The sequence below is a fragment of the Zea mays genome, chromosome 3, assembly GCF_902167145.1.
Source record: "Zea mays cultivar B73 chromosome 3, Zm-B73-REFERENCE-NAM-5.0, whole genome shotgun sequence".
NCBI lineage: Eukaryota > Viridiplantae > Streptophyta > Magnoliopsida > Poales > Poaceae > Zea > Zea mays.
The window spans coordinates 101,645,510-101,659,030 of NC_050098.1; the positions used below are offsets into that span (position 1 = coordinate 101,645,510).

The following is a 13,521-nucleotide window of genomic DNA, read 5'->3' on the forward strand; positions in this document are numbered from 1 at the left end:
TCTCTAACTCGAAACCATCATGCGCTTACTTCCCAATTCATGAACACATAACGCGTATTGACCCGACTCAAGATATAGAGGAAGCGATGACTACTTTGGCATGTCATCACCTCTCTATATAAGCCAAAACAATTTCTACTATCGACTAAGAGTTCTAAGTATTAAACACATTATTTCTTTCCTCGCGCAAATAAACTTCAACTTAACACCAGTGACACCGAAGGATTTTTACTAAACTCATCATGCACATAACCCTGTCTCGCATACAACCATATTGTGGCGTGCACTCGAGACACTTCAATCAATGTGGCGCGACCACTAATATGTGAACTCCGACACTCATGTCTTAACAATACATCCTCCACGTAACTAGCATTTTCTAAACTACTCGTCAAATCAATAAATATATCCCCGATATAATCACGAATCCCATCACATTGCATAAAACAATTACACTTTTCACATAAACACATATCGATGCATTTCCCAAAACATAATCCACATTTTGTAACTTAGTTTTTCGCATCAAATAACGCATCGCATATTTTCCTATCAAAATAAAAATTCTCGAGTTCTTTTCCACTTCATTTCCTTCCCTACACACTTTCATTCACACAATTATATTTTCACACATATATTTACGCCATCGACTGAATCGTAAATAAAACATAATCACAATTTTTCTAAAGTGAACAACCTGGCCAAAATCCGATTGGAGTTGCGCATGCATGCCATCAGCTTGGGCTCTTTGCCGACGAGCGATGCGCGAGGCGTGATGACAAGGGCTGCGAGCACAGCACAGTTTAATACACGATTTATTTGTGTGGCATTTAATCGGACACGAAAAACACGGGACAGTGGGGTCTCACCACGGGTTTCGACGACGCCGCGCAGGCGCCATGCAGATTGACGGCGAAGCGAGACGTGGAGACGTCGGGGCTGCACGGATCGACGACGCGGCTCCTCTCGCTTAGCTGGAACAAGTCGTGGCGCTGTGGTTTTTGCTGTGCGCGACAAACACGGCATCGATGGCAAGCCCAATGCTCGACGATAGCAAGCTGCGGGTTGGGACAAAGCTCGATCCAGCGGCTAGGACAGCAAGGTGCCTCACTAAGGGCCACAGCGTCACGTCGGGACTGCTGCCATGGACAGGCGCCGGTGAAGGAGCTCGATGCTGCGATAAACTGAGACATGCAGCTACTGTGCATATCGTCGAACAGGTGGCGCGCGACATTGGGGGAACCCCGCTGCAGTAAGGAAATCGATGACGGCACGGCTAGCGTGCACTGGCGAGTGTCGGGGGCAGGTTCTCGCTGCTAGGCAAGGCCGACGGCCAGGCCCTTGCACAGGCTGGTGGCGAGGATGAGAGCCTGGGAGTGAGAGTCGTGCAGGGTTGAAGCAGGGAGCACCGGCGACTGGCTTGGAACTGCAGCAAGTACACCAAGGGGGCAGCAGCGCCATGGGAGGCCGACCAGAGAGGAGGAGGGCGTCTGCTGCTTGTTGCGGTTGAAGAAGAAGGCGTTGTGGGGAGCTTCTGTAGGAGAGTTCGGCTAGGGGCAAGCATGGAGTCGAGCTCCTGCTGCCTGGGCGGAGGTGGGGAGAAGACCAGGCGCCTTGGGGAGAAGAGGAGGAATCCCGCTGGGGGAAAGGGGCGCCTGCACAGGGATGGATGGCGGACGTGCTGGGCACGTCACAGGGGCGCGACGGAGAAGCTCGACGCCATGGGGAGTTCGGCGAGGCCGCACTGGCGCCCTGCGTCTAGGACAGAGGAAGGCGTTGGACACCATGGGAGCAGGGGAGCCAAGCAGAGAGCTCGCAGGGAGGGGGTGCGCGCCCATGGATGGGAGAGGGAGGAGATCCCTGCTGCTGGCGTAAGGGAGAAGTTGTTGTCCTAGATGGAGCTCGGATGGGGGAGGAAGAAGATCGGTTGCAGCAGGTCTGTGAGCCGGGAGAGAAAGGCTCAAAGGCAGGGAAATGGCGTGGGGAGGAGGACAACAGGGGACCCCGAGAGCTAATAGAGGGCGCGGCCTGCTAGGCGATTGGCTCACCTGGGCAGCATGGCACATTGGCCTACAGGCGCAGCGATCGTCGAGTGGCTGGCCGTGGCCGGCGCTTCAGGCCAAGCACCACGCGACAGTCATGGCCACTGCAGCACGTGAGGGAGGTGAGTTTGTCTCCCTTTTTTAACATTTTGCAGGGTAAGAATAAAATAGTACTAAATTAAAATCCACGTTCATAATTAATTATCGTTGAGTTTTATACTAAACACCCCGCATTCGTAACAAACGAGAAATACGAAATTTCGGCAGAAATTCTAATCGATATTGCCTGAAAAAAATATACTCGCATTCTATTTGAAAAATGTTTTGACTTAAACTTGACCATTTTTTTTGAATCAGACCTTTGTAGTTCGAACAACAATTAAATTATGCGAGTAGTTCTATATTAAAATTCTTGTCGCTTTTGTTTGTTCCAAATTTTTAAGATCGTGCTGCGTTATAGGTCTACGCCAGCGGTCCGGGTTATAAAATTCGAGTCTCCTAAATACGGTGTTGTATTTTGCTTACTAAGAAAGGAACCAATTTAGCAAATAAGTAATTAGATCAAATATGAACGGTTATTACTCACTTCATTTTTGTTCTCGTATTTTCCTTTTTGATTTAGATCAGATATGGTGATATCAAGTTGGTTCGGATTAGAATTAATTAGAGATCGACACAACAGAGATCCCGCTTGAGAATACAGACTCGGATTAATTTTTGAACATAGATCGAACATCGAGAAATTGGATTCGGACACAGCTCAACTAGCAACTGTCGAGCGTCTGATTAAATGAGCTTTAGACGAGATTTATAGTTCGAGATTGATTATCGAGTTTGCATTCGTGCCAAGAATAAAAAGTTTTTAACAGGCTCCAAATCTGGCTGTTTCTCGCGATTGAATAAAATCAGAAATCGGTGAAACCTTCTCAAGTAACTTGATAAATGGAGATAAACGCGATTGAGAAATAGAATTTTTCACTTAGCATTCGAGATTAGGATAAATCTCCTGACATAACGCAAAATAAACACCTGGGGTGTCACAGCCTCGGCCGGTACAGGTTCCACGGAAGGCGTGCTTACCGACGATCACCATCGGGGACTTGTCGTTGCGAAGAAATAGAACTCCGAGGGCCTAACTGTGAATGTTAGAGACACAAGTAAATAGTGAAAAGGGTTCTTAACCAGTTATTCAAACAGCAAGGGTCCTCTGTGCAAAGACAACATCGCGGGCGCACGCGAGCGCGTTTCCCCGTTCGGGGGCCGACTCGGGCTGGTTTGAGCCCGTTACTATTCGTTCCTTCTATTTTTGTTTTTCTACCAGGCTTACGAAATTTATAGGAAATTATAAAAAATGATAAAATAATGGGAACAATTTTACTAGATTCCTAATTTCCTCTAGTATTTAATAAAAATAGTTCCAAGATTTTAAGTCCCAACTAGGAATTATTTACCAATTAAAGGTGCTTAAACCTAGACTTTTGGAATTTTAGAAACTACTGAATAGCTCCAAAAATCATAAAACTTTTTGGGTAAGCTTAATTTGATAATTAGAGCCCATGGGTGAAGTTTGACATGTTTTGGACATTGTTTGATCCCCAAACCCAAAACCTTAGCTTTATAGGTAATATTTGCCTTATTCTAGTGGAGTACTGACTCGGAAAACCCTAGTTTCCCTGGTGTAACATGAAGGAAAGTTGTATTCAAGATACAACTTGATGTATCTCTATTATAATTGCATATTCATAGCATCACATAAGCATTCATGTATATGTATGGTTATGTATAGAAAACGAAGAAGAAGTAAGTGTCGAAGAATAAGAGACTGCACCACCAACTGAGACTCCACCTATCAGGAATTGTTTTTATTTTGATATCTGTGGAATAGATCTCGACTCCCCTACAACACAAGGCAAGCCCCGGTGCATTTACCTTTTCCTTGTGATTTTAAACTATTTATCACTTGAATGATGCATTAGGTGATAGGAGTTGAGTGCTAAACCAATTGCTGCATTTCCTTCCTTGGAACTGTTTACTCTTCCTTGATTGCCTGTTTTGCTAAAAGGTTTTCTGATGCTTAGTCTTGCTTTATAAAACAAAAATGTTTTGGTTTTAACAAAAGATGATGCTTCAGAGGGAATGGGATGTTTTCAAAAAATAAAACTTGATGGTGGATCCATCATGGCCGTGATGGGTTCAACATCGGATAAGATGTACCTCTGTCAGGTACCAAATATTGGGATTGAAAATAATAAAGACGAGACTGAGCGGGTGACTTGCACGACAAGGAAGTCTCGGTGTAGTGTCTCCGTCTGAGTCGCTTAAGGACCGTGTCGATGTGGGCTTGCTGACCGAGGACCCTTTAACTGGTCACATGCCTCGTCATGGGTAAGCTTTGCCTCAGGCAGACCAATACGAGGAAGGCCAACACGTAATGGGAGTGGAGAGATGGCGAGAGTAGCGTGTACCCTCCATGGCAAGAGGCTAGACGGTGGTGTATCTGTGCTCTCGGTTGGCGTGAACCCGGTCTGGTCTTGAGAAACCCGGTGGCGAGTTGACATATGCAAGGGTTAAGTGCTACATATGTCGTGTGATTGAAGATCCTCAGCTGAGTATTAATCGATTCGGATCGCCGTTGCTTCTTAGACATGAAGACTTGGTCACTGACTTACACGTAGCAATCCAGTAAACTAAATGGATTATGAAAAGATGGCTAGTGTAGGCCAAGTTCTTGAACTAGGGTAGAAAGAACTCTAGATTCAGGTAATGATTTAACCTGATAATAAAACTGGATTTTTAAGGATCTACTGTTAGTAAGCGTTTCTGCAAACAGAGTTTTTGATTCTTGAATAGCCTTACCTTGACTCCCTTAAGCCATCATATCCTTGAGAGTCTTTTTCTTTGTCGGGTAAGACTTGCGAAAGTACACTTCGTTCTCAGGGTTTTCGAACCCATGTTGTTGTAGGTGAGGAAACAATAGACTTTTGATGTTTCTGTTCAAAGGTGGTACCCAAGGAAGAGCCCCAGCAGTGAAGTTGGTCGCGGGAGGCTGTTGGCCTCCCACTTTAAAAACAATGAACTTTTGTGCTGGAGGATGTTTTTCCTCCCTGGCCTGTAATAATACTCTATACACTCATAATACCCTAGTATTGCAATAATAATACTCTCTCTATATATATTCTATGAATGTAAATTAAGTTATTGTAATCTGCTTCCGCATATTCTTTCCTCCGATGTGATGTAATATCTACGTGACAGGTGAAGCGCTCTTGGGCGAAATGATGAGGATACAGTACCGAACTTGTCGAGTGATTGTGTGCATCTACAGGATTGTCCAAGGTCCTTAGGACAAGGACAACTGTAGGTGGGCCTAATAACTTGGGAGGTTCCGTCACATCTCACACATATGATGAATAGTGGTACAGAAACGAATGTCACATCTTTACTATATAATAGGTGTTCTGTACAAAATAAATAAATAATAACATCTTAAGGAGACAACGATCCAGCAACCCAAAGTTGACTGGGAGACGACGGCCTAGACCTCTCATGAACTCATCACAGCATCCTCCATGCGCATCATCCTGCGGTATCTGTTCTTGACCTCTAGAGGGGGGGGGTGTGAGACAGCAAGAGTGAGCTCACATACGTTCATCGCTCAACAAGTTGTGGGGAATAATGTGCATGAACTCGCCAAAGGTGAGACCTCACGTGAAATGTAAGGCTTACCAAAGAGGATGGTTGAAGATGAGCATTGCTTTTAAAGTTGGTCAAAATTTTATTAGCAATTACTAAGTATAAGTAAATACCAACCCTATTAAGTAGTAGAACAAAAGTGATAACAACACCCTTAATGCAATGCATATGAGAAATTGAATTTAGTTCCATAAATTAATCATGTGAGGGTCCGAGCTGCTCATGACCGTGAGCACGGTTGATATACCAGTTATACACTCTGCAGAGGTTGCACATCTTTACCCACAAGTCGTGTTACCCATTTGCCACGGGGTTGATCGGAGCCCATACACCTCTACCAAGGAAGCAAGGCAGGGTACCACTACGAGGCCTTTACAAAATTCCACTAGCTTCAGAAAACCCGCTACAATTTCTAGGAAGCTCCAATGCAGGGACCCCTTGCCTGACCGCCATCACAGCAAAATCAACCCAAGTGCCTCCGTACACCGACAACTCCCCTACTGCCCTTGCCCCTATCGGGTAAGGTAGTCCTCCACTAGCTTTCTTAATTAGTCAGCCAAGGGCGTCCCATACCACCCTTGTGGTAGCACTGTTTTTCCGAGTGGTCGCTCCATGTTCCAATTAACATAATGATCTTATCATGAACAGTAAATAACAACTGATAATAAAAGTATGATAATGAATAGTGTGTATCTTCATACCAAAAACCACATAAAGCAATAGCAGGTACTACCCAAAAATTCAGTGGTATACAAGCTATAAAGATAGCCAAACTAGGGTAACCTATTAGGTCCCATCAAAATTAACCTATGCAGATCATTATGATTAATAAGAACATGATTGGGTAAAAAGATGTGATCAAGGGCACAACTTGCCTGGGACTTGAGATTCCAGGTACCAAATTGCTCTTCAAGTGACTCGTAACCTCACGCTAGCCGTAGTAATACAAATAAACAGGGTACAGGAAAATTAACATTACACCATACATAAGAACTAACTGCATAACAATAATCTACGCGTCGCTACGAGATCGTAGGTTCGAGATCTACCAAAATCGGAGTTAAGGTTACTGAATTATGATTTACTGGAGATTCACGTGGTTAAATATTAAACTATAGTATGAGTTGGTTAATCTAAATCATATGAGAGATTATTCTATAAATACTTATCTCAACTTTAATCTAAGACATTATTTGATTAAAGATCATCTAGTCAAATTATAACCATAAGATCATAATACTATATTAATATTAAAGAAGTTAATCCAATAAACATAGATTAATCCAATTAACATAGGATAAACAAATTAATTATTTACTACATGTCTCATGATCAAATAGGGTTACCAAAGTGTAGATAATTTTATTACGAAGCTAACGCAACTAGAACGGGTCAATTCAGAGTTAAAATGGGGACGTTATGAATTTCCAAAGGCTTTATGTATTTGATACAAGATTAATTAAGAGATTAATTTTAATATAGTTTTCATATCAAACGAGAAACACTATGTGATGAACAATATTATTACAAAATTACAGGAACTGGAATGGATCAATTTGGACTAAGTATGAATTTTATATGAATTAAACAAGTTCTAGGAATTGTTTTTATATTAAAAATTCATTACTATAATTAATTAACTAATTTCCTCGGATATCTGGACTGCGCACCAAAGTTAGGGAAGTGCAGGGGTGTTGGGGCGAAGGCGAAGACGCCACCCTTCGCTCGATGCCTTCGCCGTAATCGTTGGACCAACGGAGACAAGACAACGGGCAGGCTCACCCTTCGTCCCATACGTCATCGGACGAAGACCTGTGACGAGGTCGTCCCATCTTGCGACCTCGTCCAGCATGGAGGCCCACGTGCGATCCGGCCCATTGTAACAGGCCCTGCGTGGCCGCTGCGCGTTACGGGCCTAATTTGTAAAGGCATCCCTGTAATTACGGTCTATAACCCCGCTTTATGGGAATATTCCGGGGATAACCTAGGTGTCTGAGGGCAGATGCGTCCTTAACACAGGACGCTGGGCACTCAGATACCTATAAATACCCCCGTACAGTGCCCTTGAGAGGCTAGATTAACAGAGCTATTGCCATCTCGTGCGAGACCCCTGCTTACGTCACTACACACCCCCGTTGGACCCCCTTGCACCAGAGAGCAAGTTCCAACAAGGGGCTAACTTATAAACTTTCCTAGACGCATTCCAACCCCGTAGTGGACCGTGGGTTGATAAACTATTAATACAAGGTCTCTTTTGCAAAATAGGCACGACGAAGGGGTACGATGCATTATGGGCCGTCAGATCGTCCATCAAGCGCCCAGATTAGATCATTCATCTTAAATGCTCCCACGCTCTCTACCGACCGTTGGATCATAAATCGATGGCACCGATTAGGTCTTCTTCTAAGTGAACTAGTACGAAACTAGGTCCAACCGATCTCCATCCCACGGTTCACATTAGACTGAGTGAAGAGGTATGCTTCAACTTGATCCCCACCGTCTGGTGATAGATTGACGGGCCAGGACCTTCATCCCCCTAAACCAGTCAGACGCGGCGGTGCTGCCGAGCGCCACGGTGGATGCACACCGGCGTTAGGTGATCCGGCAGCCCGGCCTTCCCACGCGGATACAGACAAGGGCTAAACGAAGCGGGGAGATCAACAATGCAAGCGAGGTAGCCCTTACCGGACATGGTGGTGGTAGTGGCCCTGGCCACGAGCTCTTGCGGCCAGATGGCGAATCCTTGCTCCGGTGAGCAATTACTAGGCGGTCAGAAGCATAATCCGCCCAGGTGACACCATGGTTGTGACCTCCAAGGTTCGGTGAAGCACCGAGGGTATGACACCGAGGCACGCTTGGAGGTCAATTGAAGTCCCCCCCCGTAGTGGAGCTCGTCGCAATCCCCATGATGATGGTGATGATTGGATCACGATTGGAGAGTTGGGGGGGTTGCGATGGCGGACACCTTTATACGTCGAGGTGAGAGGATCTCGACCAAAAAGGTTGGAACAACCAGCTAGATTCGTGCGGGCGCCATGGAATTTGGCCGGCTTGTTCAAGTCCGTGTGGGGATGAGGATGACCCGAGGTGACACGAGAGGAACGCGCTGAGCGACTGATAGGGTGGGTCCACGAGTCAGTGCATGGACACCGCGGGTGAAACAAATACGCGCGCGAAATCGCTGACGGGCCTGTCTCACGTGACAGCGAGCCGCAGCGTACGCACAGAGATTGTTGGTCGGGGCCAACGCAGGCGCGGAAGGGAAGGGGAAATGGGCCGAGATATGGGGAATTCGGCCCAAAAGCAGGTTTGGTTTTCTTTTCTCCTTTCTTTTTTTCCTTTTTATTTTGGCTTTATTTTCTTTTCCCAATTTAGAACAAATTCAAGTCAAAATCGAATTTCAATCTTCATTGGAATGCGCAAGCAAGAATTCAGCATAGCGCATTTAATAATCATGTATTAGCTCTTTTATTCATGCATCAAAGCACATAATTCTATAAAGAATAACTCACATATTATCCTATCCAAGCAAACACTTTTAAGCATGTCATACACATATTGTTCTCAATAAACTAAATTCCCTTTTAATGTACTTCCAATATTCTATTTTATTATTTGACGTTAAAATAAAACCTATAATATATACTCTTGAATGTATATCAATTTAAATTATTTTCATATTTATTTAAGAGAGAGGTTTCTCTAGTGTATAATATTTATTAAGTTATTTTTTTACTTAATTATTTTGGAGGATATCTCTAATCATATTATTCAACAAAGGTTGTTTTAAGTTATATTAGGGTATTTAATCTCTGATTATAAAAGACTTTTGTTCAAATCTTAGAATACTCTCTCCTAGGTCTCAAAGCAGATTTTTTATACAAATTTTGGGCTTTACAAATCCTACCCCCTTAACAGAAATCTCGTCCTTGAGATTTGTAAGAAAAGGGATATAGAGAGATTGGTTGTAATGTAGCTTTTAGTTTCTAGTTGGTACCAAAATCAAGAGATTTTTTTTAGTTTTTTATACAAATGAGCAGGTGATTAGGAAGGCATGGGTATATATGTATAGCCACCAAATCTGTAAGAAAAAATGTCTTTAAAGCATGGATAGGCTTGGGTAGGACATAGTAGGGTAAGGAAGGACTCTATCATGCATAGTGGATCTTGATTCTCTTGGAAGTATGGCTTGACTCTTATTATTCCTCAACGATTTTGATCTCCTTCTTCTCGAGTCTTGATGTCTTTATCCGGGTTAGGGATAGGAGGTTAGGATATATTTGTAGGCAACAACTTAGTAGGTAGCGTAGTTGGTTTAGTAGGTAGCTGTTGGCCCTTGCTCTTGAATGCTATATACCAAGAACAAGGCCACACAATTGTTAATGGATAAGGACCTTCGTCCTTCGAAACATTATTTCCCTTCGGATATAATGATTTTTGGACGAAGGTCATGAAGGGCGTACCTTCATCATCTTGGTAAATGAATACACATGAATAAAGAAACATCAAACATACAAGAATGTAAATAATGATGATACAGAAATAGATTATTTACATTCTCATCTCATTTTATAAACATTGATACCTTCGACTTGACAGAAGTTGGTAATGTAAGAGATGCGGAAACAATTACAATGCAGCGTGAATAGTATGATGTTATTGTTCATCTATTTATAGGTACAGGACGCAGCCTTGATAAAATTACATTCATGTCCCTAACATTTACTGTTGACCATAAAGCAAACTATCAAGGACTAGGTAGTCTTTTCTCCTTTAGGTCGGTTCCATCTTTCACCATCGTTATCATGCTAAGCCGAAGGTCCTTCAGCTATAGCTTCGGCGCTCGTTCACCCTTCCTTCAAACCACACCTTCATATTACGCACACCTTCATCTCAAAGACAAAACATCATGTAATAGTGTGTTATACTGAGGAACATGTTAGTTAAGTTTTTGAGGACCTTCAGAAGAGGAAGGCCCCCAACAGTAGCCCCTCGCAGTATTAATTTGTTTTGTGTTTAACAAATTTAGACTGCAACGTGAACGAAGGCCTTTAGCCGAAGGTCCGAAAAAACACCTTCCCTTCGCTAGAATAGCCAAAGTCAATGACAAGTAGGGCCCGCCAAGTTGCAGTGCGCTGGGCATATAAATAGGAACCCGCATTGTTAGCACTTGATGCGCCATCTCAATCGCTTGTGCTATTTTTTCAAGCTTGAATTTTCTTGCTTTGTCAGATTTTGCTTGATTTGTGAGCTTCGGCATTTGCACAAGTGCTTACTAGATGGTTGAAGAGAAGAAGGTTGTTGATCCTGCTCTAGCTGGTTTTTACGAGGCTTTGGAGAAGACAAACACAGAGAAGATTACAAATGAAATGCTAGCTGGGTTATCTAAAGATTCTAGCGATAGTGAAGGTTTTGATGTGGAAAGTGAAGACGAAGATGCCAAAAATCGGCCCTGGTGGCCGAGTCATACCATCTTCGAAAAGTCATCCATTAAGCAGAGTCAGATTGATGCTATGAAGGAGAGATATTTCTGTGATATTTCCATTGTGAGAGTTGGAGGGGACAGCGCCGCCCTGCACCAGAAGTAGATGAAGTGGTTGTCTACAGAAGCTTCATGAAGGCAGAGCTTCGGTTTCCATTGAGTAAATTTCTAGTTGAAGTGCTAAAGTCCTTTGAGATTTTTCTTGATCAGATTACCCCCGAAGCCATAAGCAGGATGGGGATTTTTATTTGGGCCGTGAGAAGCCAAGGACTGGAGCCGAGTGCAAAATGCTTTTGCAACATGCACGAGCTATCTTACAAAACGAAGGCTACTGGGAACGAACAGTATCACAATAATTTTGGTTGTTACGGCTTCGTGCCCTGCTCTGATGTGAGCTATCCAGTTCCGATGTTTCGGAAGAGGTGGCCAGGAGCCTGGATGGAAGAATGGTTTTATGTGAAGAATAACTTAGTTGAAAGGGAAGATATTAAAGGGATTATCCAACACACTATTTGGTCTTGCTTCGGCATCAGAAGACCAGCCTCTGCTCTTGGAAATGAAATAGAAACATGCCAGAGGAGTTTTAACACTGTGTGTACTTTTATTGGCACAAGAGACTTGGTCCAAGAGCACATTGCCTATAGAGTATGGCCTCTCGTGAATGACTGGGAGATGCCGAAGGAAGCTGCTGCCGGGTCTAGTCAAGGCGGCTTGGTCTATCTAAAATATACCTTCAGATACATAGAGCAGATTGACAAGCCGAACGATGAGTGGTTGAACTATATTGAGGCGACCAGTGACAAGTTGCTTGGTGCCTATATGAGGGCCGAAGATGACGCCATGACCCTAGCCTTCGGAGAACGGAGCAAGAAAAGGCTAAACAGGGTTTTGATGTTATTGGTTTTGTATACCCAGATTATAGCTATCACTTGCGAAAGCAGGGAATGAAAAGAAAAGAAAAGTTGCCACTTCGGCCATCTCTGTCACGCCGAAGGGTAAGAAGATTAAGGTTTTGACACACCGACTTAGATACATCGAAACGGCCATAGTGCCGAAGCTCGCCAAAGGGACATCTTCCACCGCTGAGCCAGATACTTTGCTCCTACCATTTCTAAGGGAGAATTGGCTGAAGTGCCAAAAATTCCTGTCACCGAGTCAGCCGAAGCGCCAAATCGTTCTACCGAAGGCAAAGGAAAGGCGACCGAAGAGCCAGAGCTTGGAGAGCCGACAGGGCTACCAAAAATCTTTAGCCCGCTACCAGAGCCAGAATTGCTGAAGGTATCCAAAGCTCTTGCAATGACTCCTAAGAGAAGGAGGATGGCTAGCGTGCTGGACGCGGTCTTGGAATCGACAAGGGCATCAACTCCTGCTCCTGCAAAGGAGACAACCGAAGCTACTACAGTTCGTGCCGAAGTCGAAGCTAGGCCTTCAGTGCCCATTGAAACAGAGCCCGTTGGAACTGGGCTGAGTATTGAACAAGGACCTTCGGACGTTGGTTTGGTTCTGGAGAAAGACGCGCCCGAGAAGGTGGAATCTCCTACTCCTGAAGCGTCTAATGAAGAGCTAGACTTTATTATTCGACACGCTTCGACTAAAAAATTGTCGGAAGAGGAAATTGCAGAAGCCAAATACTATGCCCGGGAACTGAAGTACCCGAAAGGGTCCCTGGTGTATAATGGCACCAACGAAGATGACTTTCTGTATTGCCTCCCGGACATCAAGGAAATATCTGTTTGCCGGGAGATGGCAAAAAACATAGGATTTCCGAAGCTCGAAGTTGGCCTTTCTGCTATATCGAAGGATGACCTCGCAGACACCCTCGCTTACAATAGTCTGAAGGTACAGAAGTTATGGATGATAAGCAGATTATTTTTGTGTCTTTTACTCTTGTGCTGATCCTTTGTCTCCCCCCTTTTTTGTAGGGCTTAATTTTGAGCAACGCTTTAAGAGCACAGAAGAATGCTGAGGATGAAAGCTGGCAAATAGCCCTTGGTAACCTTCGGTCAGAAGTTATCAAAATCAGGAATGAAGCCGCAGAGAAGGATAAAATTCTGCTTTCCTTGGTAGACAGAGTAAAGATTAGCGAAGCCAATCTTGCCGCACAGTCCGAAGCTCATAGAGCTGAAATTGAAGATTTAAAGAAAAAACTTGCCGAAAAGAACGAGGATTTTGAGGTAGCTAAAGCAAAACAAGAAATAAGTGAATGGACTAGCACGAGGCTACAAAAGAATGTAGATGAGCTTCGGGAATCGAAGGAGAGGTACTACGAAAAATCCTTGGATTGTGCTAAAAAGCTGAAAGATA

General features: G+C 43.9%; 1 protein-coding gene across 1 annotated transcript; it reads right to left on the bottom strand.

Moving 5' to 3' along the window:
• Nucleotides 1–521: 521 nt before the first annotated feature.
• Nucleotides 522–1,954, bottom strand: LOC100191261 (uncharacterized). The gene is made up of 2 exons (NM_001136695.1): nt 870–1,954; nt 522–785 (listed from the first exon to the last, which is right to left on the bottom strand). The coding sequence occupies exons 1-2, from the start codon at nt 1,206–1,208 to the stop codon at nt 735–737; spliced, it is 390 nt and encodes a 129-aa protein (NP_001130167.1). The 5' UTR covers nt 1,209–1,954; the 3' UTR covers nt 522–734.
• Nucleotides 1,955–13,521: the final 11,567 nt, after the last annotated feature.

Coding starts and splice junctions, on each gene's coding strand:
- LOC100191261 (NM_001136695.1), bottom strand. CDS start 1,208: ATGCACAGTAGCTGCATGTCTCAGTTTATCGCAGCATCGAGCTCCTTC. Junction 786..869: donor CGGCGTCGTCGAAACCCGTG/GTGAGACCCCAC, acceptor CTGTGCTCGCAG/CCCTTGTCATCACGCCTCGC.